The sequence below is a fragment of the Pantherophis guttatus genome, chromosome 2 (genome assembly GCF_059756535.1).
Source record: "Pantherophis guttatus breed Tessera chromosome 2, ASM5975653v1, whole genome shotgun sequence".
Classification (NCBI taxonomy): Eukaryota; Metazoa; Chordata; class Lepidosauria; order Squamata; family Colubridae; genus Pantherophis; species Pantherophis guttatus.
Genome location: NC_142064.1, coordinates 24,747,916 through 24,763,754, shown reverse-complemented (window position 1 = coordinate 24,763,754; position 15,839 = coordinate 24,747,916). Strand labels below are relative to the sequence as shown.

General features: G+C 38.0%; 1 protein-coding gene across 2 annotated transcripts; it reads left to right on the top strand.

Annotated features, from left to right (window-relative positions):
- The first annotated feature begins 209 nt into the window (after window positions 1-209).
- Window positions 210-15,679, top strand: C2H5orf34 (chromosome 2 C5orf34 homolog). Of its 2 annotated transcripts, none has more exons than XM_034440833.3 (13): window positions 210-360; window positions 2,487-2,723; window positions 4,115-4,204; window positions 6,898-7,535; window positions 8,565-8,666; window positions 10,127-10,247; window positions 11,459-11,550; window positions 12,414-12,483; window positions 12,569-12,739; window positions 13,773-13,867; window positions 14,390-14,482; window positions 14,784-14,824; window positions 15,271-15,679. In XM_034440833.3, exons 2-13 carry the CDS (start codon window positions 2,529-2,531, stop codon window positions 15,510-15,512), a joined length of 1,950 nt encoding a protein of 649 aa, XP_034296724.2. In that variant the 5' UTR covers window positions 210-360; window positions 2,487-2,528; the 3' UTR covers window positions 15,513-15,679. The 2 variants fall into 2 exon arrangements, with proteins under 2 accessions (XP_034296724.2, XP_087741773.1); XM_087885647.1 differs by lacking the exon at window positions 210-360 and adding an exon at window positions 2,363-2,400.
- Window positions 15,680-15,839: the final 160 nt, after the last annotated feature.

Genomic DNA, 15,839 nt, shown 5'->3' with positions numbered 1-15,839 from the left:
GATGCGCAAGGTTCCATACAAAACCATAGTACACCTCCAAACCCTTCAACCTTGGGGGAATAATCCCATAACCTTTCTGATCCAGGAAGGACTAGCAGTGAGAAGCACCTACCTATACAAACTGGTAACTCAAGAGAAAGCCGAAGCCGCCGCAAATCCGAAAAAAATCCTCCACTTCTGGGTCCCTCCCAAACTCCGCCTTCCCTAAAGAGGCGCGTTAGTCCGTTTGAATGCCGGCCTCCTCCTCCTCTTTAGCGCCGCCCTTTGAGTCTTTTGCCCCCCGCGCTCTTTGGTTGGTTTCCCGGCTCTTCGTACCCCGAGGAAAGAGGACTTTAGCGGAGTGATTCTGCCCTAAACGAGGTAACGTTGTTTAAGACTGGGTTTCCCCGTTTGCACCAGCGGAAGATTAACTAGCGCTGCGTTGCTTCCCGCGGCTGAGTAGACGAGGAGTAGAAGGCTCTCGTCTCGGCGGATTGCTGGAGAAGAAATCCTCCGTTTTTAGTTACTTCTCCCTCCTCTGGTGTCGTCCGAACGTGTTGCCCGAGAGGTCCAGGCAAACGAACTTCTTTCTAGCTTGTAAGAGCTAATGTACGATTAGCCTTTTTCCTTGAAAATCTTTGCACCGTTTTATTTTGGGGGGTTCACCACGCCTGGCCTCATGTTTGCCATCTTTTAGCTTTCTTTTTTTGTAATTGATTTTATGGTTTAACGTCTTTGTTGTAAGCCCCCCCCCCCCCGCTCAGAGTTGGGTGGCATGTAATTTTAATAAATTATTATTCCCTGATCACAACAATGTGATGTCACAGCTGCTAGCTCTTTATCCACAAGAACTTATTCACAAGAATTTAGGATATCTATTGATGTAGTATATCTGTGAATCCCAGCAATCCGTATCCTTTGGCGATTGCCAGATGGAAATTTTGTCAAATGTGTGTATTTTCTAAGTGCCCTCCAAGATCTTTTTGATATGGTACCCAGTGTCCCAATAACCACTGGGACCAAGTTATTATATGGTTCATTGCACAGGCAGGCAAATATTTAGACAGGATTTAGCATTTTATCTACCTATCAAGCTCTTCCCAAGGACTTTAGATAGGCAGATGCTGTTTGATGGTGTTACAGGCATCATTGCAGGATGGAAGCTGTTCCAAGTAAATTAAAAATAGTTTAATTAAGGTGGGTATATCTGCAAATCTAGGCAGGGGTTTATTGAGCATGTGAAATAACTTTTTATTCCCTGGTGATCCAATTTGTATTAGAACAAATTCCGTAGTAGTCAAATTCTGATCAAAATAGTTGTGTGTGTAGATATCCTAGCCATTTACTTTTATTTCCAAATAAATATCTTAGGAAAGCCTTCTGTCTTTTATCCGTCAGTTCAACTGCTGAGGAGCCCCACAAAAGTATAGGCTCTATTTCTGGTGTTGCTCCACAATCTTAATTATAAATGTAGTAAAAATACAGTCAGAGGGGGGGGGCTCCTGTTGATATCATGGATACACCCAAGCCTGAACTTCAACTTTTGCATAAATTCAACAATAAGAGGAATGAATGATTTTAGAAAGCAAGAAGAAGAAACACCGCAATGCCTTGAAAGCCATTCTTTTCACCTAATATGGTGAAAAGGATATGGAGTCTTTAACTTTTTTAGACTAAGAGCAGCAACAAATAGGTGGAGCCAGATTTTTTTTAAAAAGAATGAATCTAGAATAAAAACTGAAACTGATTTAATATAATAAATTAATCACAATGCATGTTCATATATAGCAGTAACAATCTGACAACTGCTTTGGGGATGTACTCAACCATTTGGGGTCTGTATAGGGCTTGAGATTGCGCTACCTGCTGAGGACTTTTGTAGAGTTCATAGTGCTGAACAAAAGTATAGTACACTTTTGTAGTACACATTTGTACATAGTCCTTGCTTATCTACCACAATTTTTTTCAGCAATTCTATTGCTAAGAGTCAGTTGTGAAGCGAAACATGACATGACTATGCCTGACTTAAGCCATAAATTCATCAGTTTCAGCCACAGTTGTTAACTGAATCACCCACGTTTGTTATGTGGTCATGTGATGTGCAACATCACATGACCACAATTTTCTGCTAGTTTCCCATTGAGTTTGATTATGAGAAGCCATCTGAGAAAGTTGCAAATAGTGATCGCAGAGCACTGCGACTAAATGCAAACCTATTGCAAGGTACCCAAATTGCAATTGCGTGATCAAGGGAATGCTGTGGTGACTTTAAGGATTGGTCATAAATCTCTTTTTTCTACACCATTGTAACTTTTTTAAAAAATTTGATTTATATGCCGCCCTTCTCCGGAGACTCAGGGCGGCTTACAATGCGTTAAGCAATAGCCTTCATACTTTGAACGGTCACTGAGCATATAGTCGGTAAATGAAGGCTACCTGTAACATTACTGATACCATTCCTTATCCACACCTATATGCTAAATAATCAGTTGTGATTCCTTTCACAGATTCACTTTGTAAAAACACTTTATGTGTTTTTAATTGTTGTGATGGGGTCGGAAAGTCTCATGATCCTTTATGAAGATAATTCAGTGGAAGTCCACTATGTAGATGGTTCCAGATTGCTCCTTTCTCCATGTGGATCAGAGTACTTATTTGAAAAGGCCCTTCCGCCCTCTGCTCACCCAATACAGCCACCGGAAAGAGTTCGTCAGAGGACACCATTTGCTATTAGTCTCTATCGGGTAAGTGAAACCTTCGTTCTCTAAGCAAGAGGAAAAGACCTGGGATAATAGGATTGGAGTAGAAAATCTTTTGCTTAAAGTCTAAAGAAAAGTGCTGAGCAAAAATTTGGCAATTCTGAAAAGTCAGCAAAGAAGGCAAATTCATCACTGACATACCAGCAGACTACGGCTCTATTCAACCCAATTCTTTCTATCATCAATCCCAGTGATCATCATATAAATGCTACTATAACCAAACATAAACATAACTTTAAAAAAAAAAAGAACCATTCACAAAGAGGGTAGTACAGGTAGTCCTTGACTTACGACCACAATTGAACCCAAAATTTATGTTGTTAAGTGAGATATTTGTTACGTGAGCTTTGCCCCATTTTACGACCTTCCTTGCCACAGGTGTTAAGTGAATCCCTGCAGTTGATAAATTAGTAATCCAGTTGTTAAGTGAATCTGTCTTCCCGGTTGTCTTTGCTTGTCAAAAGGTTGGAAAAGGTGATCGTATGACTTTGGGACACAGCAAATGTCATAAGTATGAACCAGTTGCCAAGCATCTGAATTTTGATCACATGACCATGGAGATGCTGCAAAGGTTGTAACTGAAAAATGGTCATAAGTCACTTTTTTTCAGTGCCGTTGTAACTTTGAACGGTCACTAAATGAACTGTTGTAAATTGAGGAATACCTGTATGAGGAAGCTTAAAAGATATTCAGTGAAGACAATGTTGAGCCTTCAAAACAATTCAATTAAAGAGTTACACATTTTGAATTCGGGAGAAGGGTGGCATATAAATTACATAAAAAAATAAATAAAATAATAAAATAAAATAAAATAATAAAATAAAATAAAATAAAATAAAATAAAATAAAATGGGCAATGGCCAGAATGTTAAACAGTAGCATCCCAAAGTGTAAAATGTTCTTGTAGGTTGTATTGGTCCCATTTTTAAAATTGTGAGATTTTTTGGATCAAACTTGTGATCATTATACAGTCCTATACATGTCCTAATTCTACGCAGCCCATAAGTGTCTAGCTACATCTGTTTTACAAGAACAGAAAACTGGACTAAGGAATTCTTTGGGCTGATCCACTTAGATTAGGATTCCTCATGGGAAGAATGGTATTGGTGAACAAATCTCCCTTGAAAGCTTGCAACTGTAGCTTTGTGTGGTACAGACCTGGATGCCAGTAAATTACCTGTGCGAAGATAGAGTAGATGGATTTTGCTTACTTTCCATTACAAGTTAAAATCTCCTTTTTCTTCTTTTAAAATCAGAAACTAGGCTGGATGACATTTTAAAAGAACTTCTTGTATAGCAATAATGCTAAGGAGTAAGAATTAAGTGATTTTGCCAATATATAAAATCAAATTTTATTTCCTTTTTTTTTTTTTTAGGAACAACTCTTGCGGGCAATAGATTTCCGAAATCAGTACTCTGAGCGACCCTATTTACCTTCAGACATTATACCTCCAGAAAGGAAAAATGTAAGTTTTGAGTATGTGTTTGGAAACAAACATGGATTCCAATGAAATATTTGATTGGCTAATTTTATGTGTTATCTTATTGGATGAATTGAATTGAATTGAACAGAACAGAACAGAATAGAATTCTTTATTGGCCAAGTGTGATTGGATACACAAGGAATTTGTCTTGGTGCATATGCTCTCAGTATACATAAAAGAAAAGATACATTCATCAAGAATCATAAAGTACAACACTTAACTATAGTCATAGGGACATAAAGTACAACAATTAACTATAGTCATAGGGAACAAATAAGTAAATAGACAATAACATAGTTATACTGATTCATTTGGAAGTACAGATAAAAAAGAAATTAGTACACATCTGTGTTTGCACAATACGCTGTCCTCGTGTCATAGTTCATTGCTGATAAATCAGGAAACCCATAATCCCAGATGGGTTAAGAGTTTCCATCTTTTGCTCTACAGGCGCACTGCCAATTTCCTCCAATCATGCTTGATGTTTGTGTTGGGATTTGTTTGAAGTTCATTATCCAATAGTGACTTTCCAATTGAGCAGATCAGCCTTGAGTATTGCATTCAGTCACTTTGGGAAATATGCTTTGATTGGGTTTGCTACTAAGTTTTATAGTGTGACGCTTTCCATGTGAGCCCCTGTAGTTCACCACCTCACTTTTTACTGGAGGACTAAGTGGGGCTTGACCTCTATACCAGGTTCTCAGGCTTGTTCAAAACAGGTAATAAAGGAAAATCGTCTTGACTCTAAAAGTTATCCCAGATCTGACAGAGTCACTCACTCTGCTGAACTCTTTACTGACTTGGTTATACATTTGGTTGTTTGGTTGCAATAGCACTTAGACTTATATACCGCTTCACAGTGCTTTACAGCCCTCTCTAAATGGTTTACAGAGTCAGCGTATTGCCCCCAACAATCTGGGTCCTCATTTTACAGACCTCGGAAGGATGGAAGACTGAGTCAATATTGAGCCTGGTGAGATTCGATCTGCCAAATTGCAGGCAGACAGCAGGCAGCAGTAGTAGTCTGCAGTACTGCATTCTAACCACTGCGCACCGTGGGTTTTATATATCTTTATATCTTTTATATATATATAAAATGAATAATTAATCATTCTTACTGACAAGTAATCCTAAAATCCATAATGAAGCAGTTCTATATGTTCTTAAGAATATTTGATAAAACATGGTTTTTATTTTAAGGTGTTACTAGGTTCTGAAATGTATACATTCCCATAATTGGAATCTGATTTACATAATTTCCTTATAAATAATTACATCAAGAAAACTGATCCATTCCTATTTTCCATATTTAAAAATCTCAGCTATACTTCTATTAATGAATCATTTTTATCTGTAGAGGGAAGAGAGAATGGCCTTGAGGGACAAAAAGAGTTGTTATCGAGGCCATGGTCAAATAAAAAAGGCCTGAGTACAAGGCAAGAATGTAACATGTCTGAGACAGATGCCTTCCTAGTTCACAAGAAGATAAAGGAAAGGAGGGGAGAAGCCCTTTCAAGATTCTGTTACTCTAACTGTAATAAATGTTGTATTGGCCTATGTGACATGGGTTTCCTAGTCAAATCCTAATTCCTGTATTGAAGGTCTGATACCATCTTACTGCAGCTAGAAGAAATGCATTAGGTTTAAGTCCCTTATCACAAATACCTCCTAAATTATATAAAAATTAATTTTGTAATATTATCATTTTTTTGTTATCCATAATAATCCTTGAAAATTCCTGGAAATTATCTTTGTTTGGATAAACTGTAATGTTTGCAAGCTACATCTCTTAGTTCCATTATCTACTCTGTTCCACTTATATTTATTTTTTTCTACAATCTTTTACCTCCTGAGATAGCATTCCAAATTCCATAGGATAGTGAATTTCCTTCTCTAAAATTGAAATTGTTGACCTCCAAAGAGGGAAGCTGCGACTTGAGATTCCCATTGCACTTCTATACCACCTTGGTAGCTGGCTGTTTCTAAGACCAGAAGATTCATCCCAGAAAAAAAATAAAAGAGAAAGAGTTGTGATGGAATTTGCATTACGCCAGAATAAGTGGGGTTAGATATGGTCCCCTGTTCTTTTGCTGAGTTCAGAAAAAATACCCTGAGTTAATTTACCATATTTTTCGGAGTATAAAACGCACTTTTTCCCCCCTAAAAGAGGGTGAAAATTTGGGTGCGTCTTATACACCAAATGTAGCCCCGCCAGCCCCCACCCTTTTGCCTCTGCCTTACAGCAATTTGCCTCCTAACAGCAACAGCCCGTTTCAGTTTCAGCTTCAGCACAGTCTGATTAGCACAAGCAGCTGATTGTCGGTTGGATCAGCCTCCCGACCATCAGCTGTTTCAGGCTGCAGGGATTGCCATTGCCAATTGCCACCTTCACGCGCCCCTTTTTCAGCCTCCGCTGTTTGCTGCAAGGAGTCAAATTGCTAGGAGGCAGAGGCAGATTTTTTTTTCTTGTTTTCCTCCCCCAAAAAGTACAGTAGGTGTGTCTTATAGTCTGGAGTATTTTATACTCCGAAAAATACGGTAAATTTATTCTTTCCTATTAGCCAAAGGATATGAACAGAGAAATACAAGCCTTTCTTTATCTCTTTTTTTGATCTGCTGTTGGCAGGGCTTTGGGAAAGCCTAATCAGAACTTTCAAACTCAATCTCTTCTGCAGGTTATTTTCACGGATGTCACTGAAGCCAAATGGCCTGGCCTTCATAGGGCTAATGAGGAAATGTGTCTGCTAAATGGCAATGTGAAACTCACATCTTTAGATGGACATGCTTCTCTTTTTTTACCAGAGCTTCAGCAAGAATTTACGGTGGAGTTTTTATGCAGAGTAAGTGAGGGGCTGACAATCCCACCATCGTTTTCAAAGAGGAGCTCCTGTAAGTCAGCCCAAGCAAGTTATGAAAGTACCAGCCAAAGTTCTGACTTAAAAACGTGTTCAAGGCTGCTAGGGATAAAAATGAAGGACAATGTAGTTAGAGAAAATTGTGCACAAGAGAACAATTCAAGTGCTGTGCAAAAAGAAGATAAGATATCTCAGTCTTCCCAGAAGAGTTTATTTGAATACTGTAGGGTTATACAGCATATATCAGTGTCATCCTGCCCTGAAGAATGGAAGTACCCTTTGTCATTAGCATTAAGAATTCATCAGTCACATAGTAGAAATGAAGTTGGCTCTAATAAAGGAAAGAATGAAGACGATAGCCTAAGCCTGGATCTTGCTAATGAATGCAGAATGGCTGACACAGTTACATGTCTACCTTCAGCTTTACCTCTCAGTTGTCATGCTCCATTTCTACACAGGTAAACTAGTTTTATTTATTTATTATTATTATTATTATTATTATTATTATTATTATTATTATTATTAATTGAATTTCTATACTGCCCTTCTCCTTAATATATATATATTAATAAACAGTAAATAATAAATTGAGTCAACTTAGTGTATCTGCTAAGACCTTGGCATAGAATTTAGATGTTTATGCTAGCCCTGCTTGTTGAAACAGAAAGGTCTTCAGGGCACGTCGGAAAGTGCGAAGATCTGGGATTATTCGTATTCCAGGGGGTATTTTGTTCCAAAGAGTAGGTGCCCCCACAGAGAAGGCTCTCTCCCTTGGAACTACTAGACGACATTGTTTTAATGATGGTACTATGAGTAGGCCTACTCTGTGAGAGCATATTGGTTGGTGGGAGGTTATCGGTTGCAGCAGGTGGTCTCGTAAGATTAAAATGTCTGTGTCCTTTATTTCCGTTTTTTTAAAAACTGCCTTTTAAATAGCTAAAAATCTGTTTAAAATCATACCAACATCCATACCAATCAGTGGTGGGATTCAAAAATTTTTACTACCGGTTCTGTGAGTGTGGCTTGGTGCGCATGGCAGGGGAAGGATACTGTGAAATCTCCATTCCCACCCCACTCCAGGGGAAGGTTACTGCAAAATTCCCATTTCCTCCCGATCAGCTGTGACTCGGGTGGCAGAAAATAGATGGGGGCGGGGCCAGTCAGAGGTGGTATTTACCAGTTCTCCAAACTACTCAAAATTTCCGCTACCGGTTCTCCAGAACTGGTCAGAACCTGCTGAATACCACCTCTGATACCAATGCAGACAATGTGTGTAATTTTCTCCAAGTATCATCAAAATTCAAATCATAATTAATACTCTTCTATTTACATTTTTTCTATCTTTAAAGGTCTAAGTCGTCTAAACATTAGAGCTTTCATAATCTCTGGTCAACAGTGTATAAATACCACTGTATTGAAATATGCTTTATGTATGTCTAATAACAATATAATAGTTTTTTTAAAAAAAACGTTGATTTGATCCACAGGTGGACCTTCACTGATATTTTTGAACAAAAACAGGAGGAGGATGGATATCACTCATACTCACAACCTATCAAAGTACTTTGGAGCAAGGGTATTATTTACAGGTATGCGCATGTGTGTTTATGAAAGGAGCTTTAAAGACTAATAAATCTGTAAGAACACTGAAGAATTTACAAAATAATAATTATAGATTTTTAATGAGCATCCGTGTGCCAGTATAATGGAAGTCCTTATTTAACCAACCACTTCTTATTTACCAACCACTTATTGAGCAACTGTTTGAAGTTATGATGGCACTGAACAAGTGCTACTTAGGATGAATCCTGACATTGTAGTTCCCCCATGGCCATGTGCTCATGATTCAGTCGTTTGCAACCAGCTTGCCCTTATGACAGTTGTAGCGTCCCATGGTCACACAATCCGCATTTGCAACCTGCCCTGCTGGCTTCCCATAAGCAAAGCTAATGGGGGAAACCAGCAGAGAAGGTCACAAGTTGTTCTGGTAACACCTCCCGCACACAAACACCTCAGGCCTTCCTGCACAGCATATCCTCCTTCCCTCCTCTTCCCTCTGCTCGAACAGACCTGCTCCCGCCTTCCTTCAGCTGCCATATCACAGCATCCCCTACTCCACTTACACATCATCTGCACCAGGCCTCCCCTAGCCCCTGGCAGCTCCCCTGCTGTTTACTTGGGATCTTATCCACTTCCCACTTAATGATCCAAACATCTTGGGATTATGATGGCAATGGGGACTACCTGGACAACTGTTTCCCATTGCCTGTCCTGATAACATTCTGGAAAGCCATTGAAAACCTCACAATTTTCCCAGGCTTGGGGTGAGAAAGTCTTGAGACCCTGTCAGGTTTGATTTGGCAGGATTTTTTATTTTACTGTTGTAGCATTTTATAGTGTAAAGTGTCCACTCACTAGAAGTAGTATTTCTTTTTTTTTTTTTAAACCACTTTATTTAAATAAATATCTCTGAAATCTTATACCTATAACTTATCACACTGCCTTTAGACTACCAAACCCATTTTGGGAGTCACTTCAAATTGAGATCTCATGGTTTAAAGCATGGGTCCCCCACCTCCGGTCCATGGACCAGCATGCCAGAAACCGAGCTGCACAAACAAGCGAAGCTCCATCCACAGGATGCAGGCAGCCCGCAAAACCACACACACCCCCAGGACACAGAAAAACCTCTCCATGGAACCGGCCCCAGATGCTCAAAAGGTTGGGGGCCAATGGTTTAAAACATTTAGCATACATTTTTTCCTATTCCTTAACCCTGGTTTTTTGTAATACTTTAATTTATTAATTGTTCAAGAGAATGGAAAAACTTGCTTAACCTTTTGATATTTCTTTAATTTCAGTATTTAATTACAGATTGTAATTCTTTCTTCCATGGATCAATAAGACTATGAGTGTTTTTTTAAAAAATCTGAATGGGGTTCTGTTAGCCTTCTTCCAGAATCGGATCTGGATTTGTCTACAATTAATCTATGTAACCTATTGAGATAATAAAAACATAGTGGAGCTAATGACCCATACTTTCTATTAGGTTTTCTCTTGGACTTAGAAGCATAGAAATCTATCCTGGTGATGGATCAGTCTTTAAATCAGAAGGTTTCTTTTTGGGGAAATACTTCACTCGTCATTGTATTAACCCACAAACCAAACAGGTAAATAACAGCAAGTAAAACTTTTCTTGAATATTTTATAATAGCTGTTTTTCAAGAACGCTGTAAAACTAACCCATTTAAAATGAGGATTGTGATAGATTAAGAACCATGGCTAACAAATTAGCGAGGGAAGAAGAGGTACTCTGGGTGTGGGTGTCGGTGTGGGTGTGTACACAGTACTCTTTTCTTGCCCCTTTGCAGGTAACAACAAAGCCAAGACTGTATAGACTATTAGTGCATCTAGTAATTTTTTACTTGTTTGTTCATATACTGTATGTCCAATTCTTTGTACCTAGGGTTCTTACCATTATTTAAATCAGATGTGAGATTTTTGATGTCTAGACCTGCAACCATGGTTTAAATGTTTGGTTTTCCTTTCATGAAACAGAAGATAACAAAGAGCAAGTTATCCTGACTGCTTCTAACATAATGACCCTTAACTCTGTCTTAAGAAACCCATTTTGTCATAGTCTGCGACCAAACACCTTTTCCAAACAAAATCAAACTGGTAACATGGTTCCTTCTTATATTACCCAATTTCCCATTTTCCTAGAATATTCCCCACCATCAGTTTTTCTTTTCTTTTCCGAGCAGATAATCCTACTTCCACATTAATTCCTGGATTTACTGTCAGAACCAAGGTGCTTTATGTTCATGTTGAAATCCCTACACCTATCAACAGTCTTATAGGCAGTCTTGCACTTTTAGTTTTTATTTTTGACAGAGCTGCATCAGACCTACAATTATCTGTGACATATGTCACAAAAACAAGAGATTAGAGCAATTTTTTTAAAATTTGATTTATATGCCGCCCTTCTCTGGAGACTCAGGGCGGCTTACAATGCGTTAAGCAATAGCCTTCATACTTTTGTATATTTATATAAAGTCAGCTTATTGCCCCCACAAACTAGGTCCTCAATTTACCTACCTTAGAAAGGATGGAAGGCTGAGTCAACCTTGAGCCTGGCAAGATTCGATCTTACTTTAATTGCAGACAGCTGGTGTTAAATTACAGAGGTCTGTCTGTTGAGCTATCCAGGCTCCTGATGTCATTGGACGTCATTTAACACCAAAGGAACAAATTGCTTTAAACAGTATAATGAATAACTGTTGATTTGGTGTCCAATAGTTTAATGATCTGTTGTACTTACTTTGTTGGTTAGCGCTTTTGTAAATAGTTATTTTTTTTTTCTATTACATTCATCTTTTAGATAGAAGAAACTATGTATTCTGTAAGCAGTCTACCACCAGATGTCCCTGGGAGTCTCTACTCTGTAGGGACAATAATAACACAGTCAGTAAGGTGAGGCACTTTGCTTTCTTTTAAATATTTGTTCATTTATTTAGATTAAAGTAAAGGTAAAGGTTCCCCTCGTACATATGTGCTAGTCGTTCCCAACTCTAGGGGGCGGTGCTCATCTCCGTTTCAAAGCCGAAGAGCCAGCGCTGTCCAAAGACGTCTCCGTGGTCATGTGGCCGGCATGACTTTGGTAGTTATAATTTTTTTCCAAACATTTTTATTTCATCAGATATTTAACAATACAGTCAAGAAGAAAACCAGAAAAAAATGGAAAACTAAAAATAAATAGGGTAGAGGGTTAGAAGCATTATAACAGTAATTATTTTTTCAAAGTAACATCATTAGTTAGTGAGCTAACGTAGTAAAATATCCTGTGTTAATTTAGAACTTCAAAACATTATTAAAATTAAGTTAATATGTAATAATTAACAGCAATGAACAGTATGAGTAATACATTTAAATCAGTGGTGAAATCCACATTTTTTTACTACCGGTTCTGTGGGCGTGGCTTGGTGGGCATGGTATTGCTTGGTGGGCGTGGCAGGGGAAGGATACTGCAAAATCTCCATTCCCTCCGCACTCCAGGGGAAGGATACTACAAAATCCCCATTCCCTCCCACTCCTGGGGGAAGGATATTGCAAAATCTCCATTCCCACCCCACTCGGGGGCCAGCCAGAGGTGGTATTTGCCGGTTCTCTAACTACTCAAAATTTCTGCTACCGGTTCTCCGAACTGCTCAAAATTTCCGCTACCGGTTCTCCAGAACCTGTCAGAACCTGCCTGATTTCACCCCTGATTTAAATGTTTTAAAAGGCTTGCAACTTAAAGTGAAATTTGAATCTCTCTTTTTTATTTTTCTAATTAGAGTTTTTCAACATGATCTTGAGAATATGCTTTCCTTGACACATAATTATAATGTTTGCTGCTGGAAGTTGGTAGGTATGAATGTGATAATCAAATACTAGCATAAGTTAATACAAGTAAAATGTATCTTATTTGATTTCACTTGTTTTTTAATAGTCTTCTGATACAGGTGGAAGAGAAGTGTTACCACTCCCTGTGGCTGAAACATTTGTTCCTAATGTAGGAAGATTCTTTGCGTATTCAGATAAGAAAATATATGCTGTATTTTGTGATGGGATAGTCCTGAATATGGAGTGGGATTTCAGTTCTCACTCTGGAAGATCACAGGTAAGCAATGTTGTTGTTAGTCGCAAAGTTGTGTCCGACCCATTGTGATCCCATGGACAACGTTCCTCCAGGCCTTCCTGTCCTCTACCATCCCCCAGAGTCCATTTAAGATCAATCCGACTGCTTCAGTGACTCCATCCAGCCACCTCGTTCTCTGCCGTCCCCTTCTTCTTTTGCCCTCAATCGTTCCCAGCATTAGGCTCTTCTCCAGGGAGTCCTTCCTTCTCATTGGGTGGCCAAAGTATTTGAGTTTCATCTTCAGGATCTGACCTTCTAAAGAGCAGTCAGGTGAACAATAGGTAAAGTTATTTATTTCATATTTAAAGAAATACCAAGAAGGATCATTGGATAAATCGAATCAGATCAGAATAAGTGCCCAAGTGCCCATCCTATAAACAATCCTTGGCAACTTTTAAGATTGGCTATTTAACATATGACCTTGTAAAACAGTGTTTCTCGACCTTGGCAACTTTAAGGTGCATGGACCTGGGGGAGGGGGGGAGGGGGGGACGGACACATTAAAATGTCCAATGCCTGTCCTGTGTTCAACACTGCCCTGAATAGACTTTTTACATAAGATTAGATTAACAGAGTTGGAAGGAGCCTTGTAGGTCATCTAGTCCAACCTCCCGCCCAAGCAGGAGACCCTACACCACTTCTGACATGTGGCAGTCCAATCTCTTCTTGAAAGCCTCCAGTGATGATTTTATTTTATGTTCTATTTATACGCGCATGCATGTTGCAGGAACACACTAAATAGGGAAAAAATAGTTTTAATGGAAGATTAGCATTAAATCCCTCCCATGCTTATAGCATGTCGGGCAGCAAGCATTTTCAGTCTTGAGCAAGTAGTTCAGTGTCTTCCATGTGATGTTTAGAGTCTTTAAGTCTTCCATCTTGCAGAAGATCCAGAAAGCTACCTGTTCCCCCAGTTTAGAAACAGACTAGGAAATCAACATGACCTAGAATAAATTACAGTGGACAGGGAGACTAGACATTCTTTCCTATTTTATTTTTTGTTCTTTTGTCCAAGAATCCTCAAGAGAACAATGCAGGTTGGTGTAAACTGACTTGTCCTGAAGGAGCACAACAGCTGTTCCAGATTGATCATCCTGGGCCCTATGAGAGGTACTTGTGGAGAATTTTCGGAGACTTAAACTTCTCTAAAACCAAGATGGTGGAAGTTGTTTTAAAAATTACTTTTTAAAATATGGTAGATGTTAAAAGTAGTTGTATAGTTGTTGATAGTTTTTCAAGAATTACATTTTTTCCTCCAGAATTCTTTGTGTTATGTTACACAACTATTAAGATTTGTGCAATCCTTAAGTTAGCAGATAATCACAGAAAAAATTATTATATGCAGCGGTACAAGGAATATGTCCTTCTACTGTTGCCAAAATAGTTTCCACGATTAAACACTCATGTCCCTCCTATTTCTTATGTCACCATCACTTTCATGCAGCCCTCATCCATTCTGCTGATAAGCCCATAGAAGTTACTGACTTTCCTGCATTTTTGTTCTGCTCTTTATTTTTTATTAGTTTTTACTAACTTAATTGATGTTCATAAGATGCTCCACATTTGCCGTGAGTCCTTAAAAGCTGTTTCCCATTTACACCAGATGTAACAAAACCTTTTTCTTTAATGCAGATATATCACAACAGTGGTGGAATGGTGCAAAAGCCTGAACAAGGACAGAGAGACGTATACCAGTACAAAAGAATCCATTCAACAACAAAGCTGGTATTCTTAACTAAAACAAGCCTGAATATTCTCAAATCTGCAGTGATGCTTTATAAAAGCCATCCATTGGATTTATTAAGGGTCTTTTTTCCATTTTAATTAAAAGTACCGTTTGTTCTGCAAATTAGTAGCAAAACATGCATTCACTTTCCAGTAATTCCTATTTTTTTTTAGAAGTATATTAAATGGAAGCAATGAAACAAACTTTTAGTGTTCACTTTTTAGAGGGACATTCTGTTCTACTAGATTTTACTAATATTACACTGTTCATTTTAATTAGGTTTTTCTTTTTTTCTCATAGGTCAATTGCGGCTGAGCTTGAAAAAATAAGACGATTCAACTGTATCCTTTTCTACACCTTTTCAATCCTCACAACACTTCTTAAAATAGATAATTCTTGGTTTGATGCATCCAATAATTGCCCTGTTGGGAACTCTGATTCAGTTTTCCAGTCAAAGCAGCAATAAATAGCTAGGAACAATAACATCCAAATGGTACAGACTTTCTTGTGACAATGTTTGTTATGCCATACTTATCATTAACTATGGATATGAATTATTTAATGAAATATTCCAAATTCTAAATTGTGATGTGCGTGTTTAGTTGTGTTCCAAGTTCACAGAGACACAGTCAAAGGGAAGTTTTTGTAAAATTTTATATACATATATATTGGCATTGCAGAATACGATACAGTGAAAAGCAACTCAACAAGTTCCTTCTAATTTGAGTAACAGAAGAGAGAAGTGGCTGTTTTTAGTATCTTGTTTCTCCTTAACTACATACTATAGTTTTAGTCGACAACAGCAATATTCCAAGTCGGATTTCAACTGTGGGAAGAAATTTGTCATCTGACCTAGCTACAGAAAGTGTATCAAAAGAAGTCTTTTTGGCAGAAGATGTCAATATCAAGAACATAACTGAGTCTCTGGAAAAAACTTCAAAAGTTATAAATGATATTGACTCTCTTCTGGCTTCTTCCACAAAGCGTGCTGGAGTCAAAAATATTTCAAGGGAGGTTGTCCGTCTTTAATCTGACTGAAAAAGCAATGGTCCCTAACTTCGCAGATGATTATATAAAATTTATATAAATTATAACAAATCATAATATTTCTTTTTTAAGATTAAATATTAAATTAGAAAGAAATGTGAAATGTGGCTTCACCAAGATACCCAAATAAAATTTCCCACATATGGACATCTAACGCTGTTGACTTGTTTTTTTATATAGTTTTCTCAATATTGTTCAAAGTCCACAAAAAGGCCTAACCAAGATAATATGTTCTAATTAAATTGGCACAGTACTTTATTGCTTGATAAGTAAATTGCAGTCATGTCTGTTGTGGGTTTTTTTTAATGT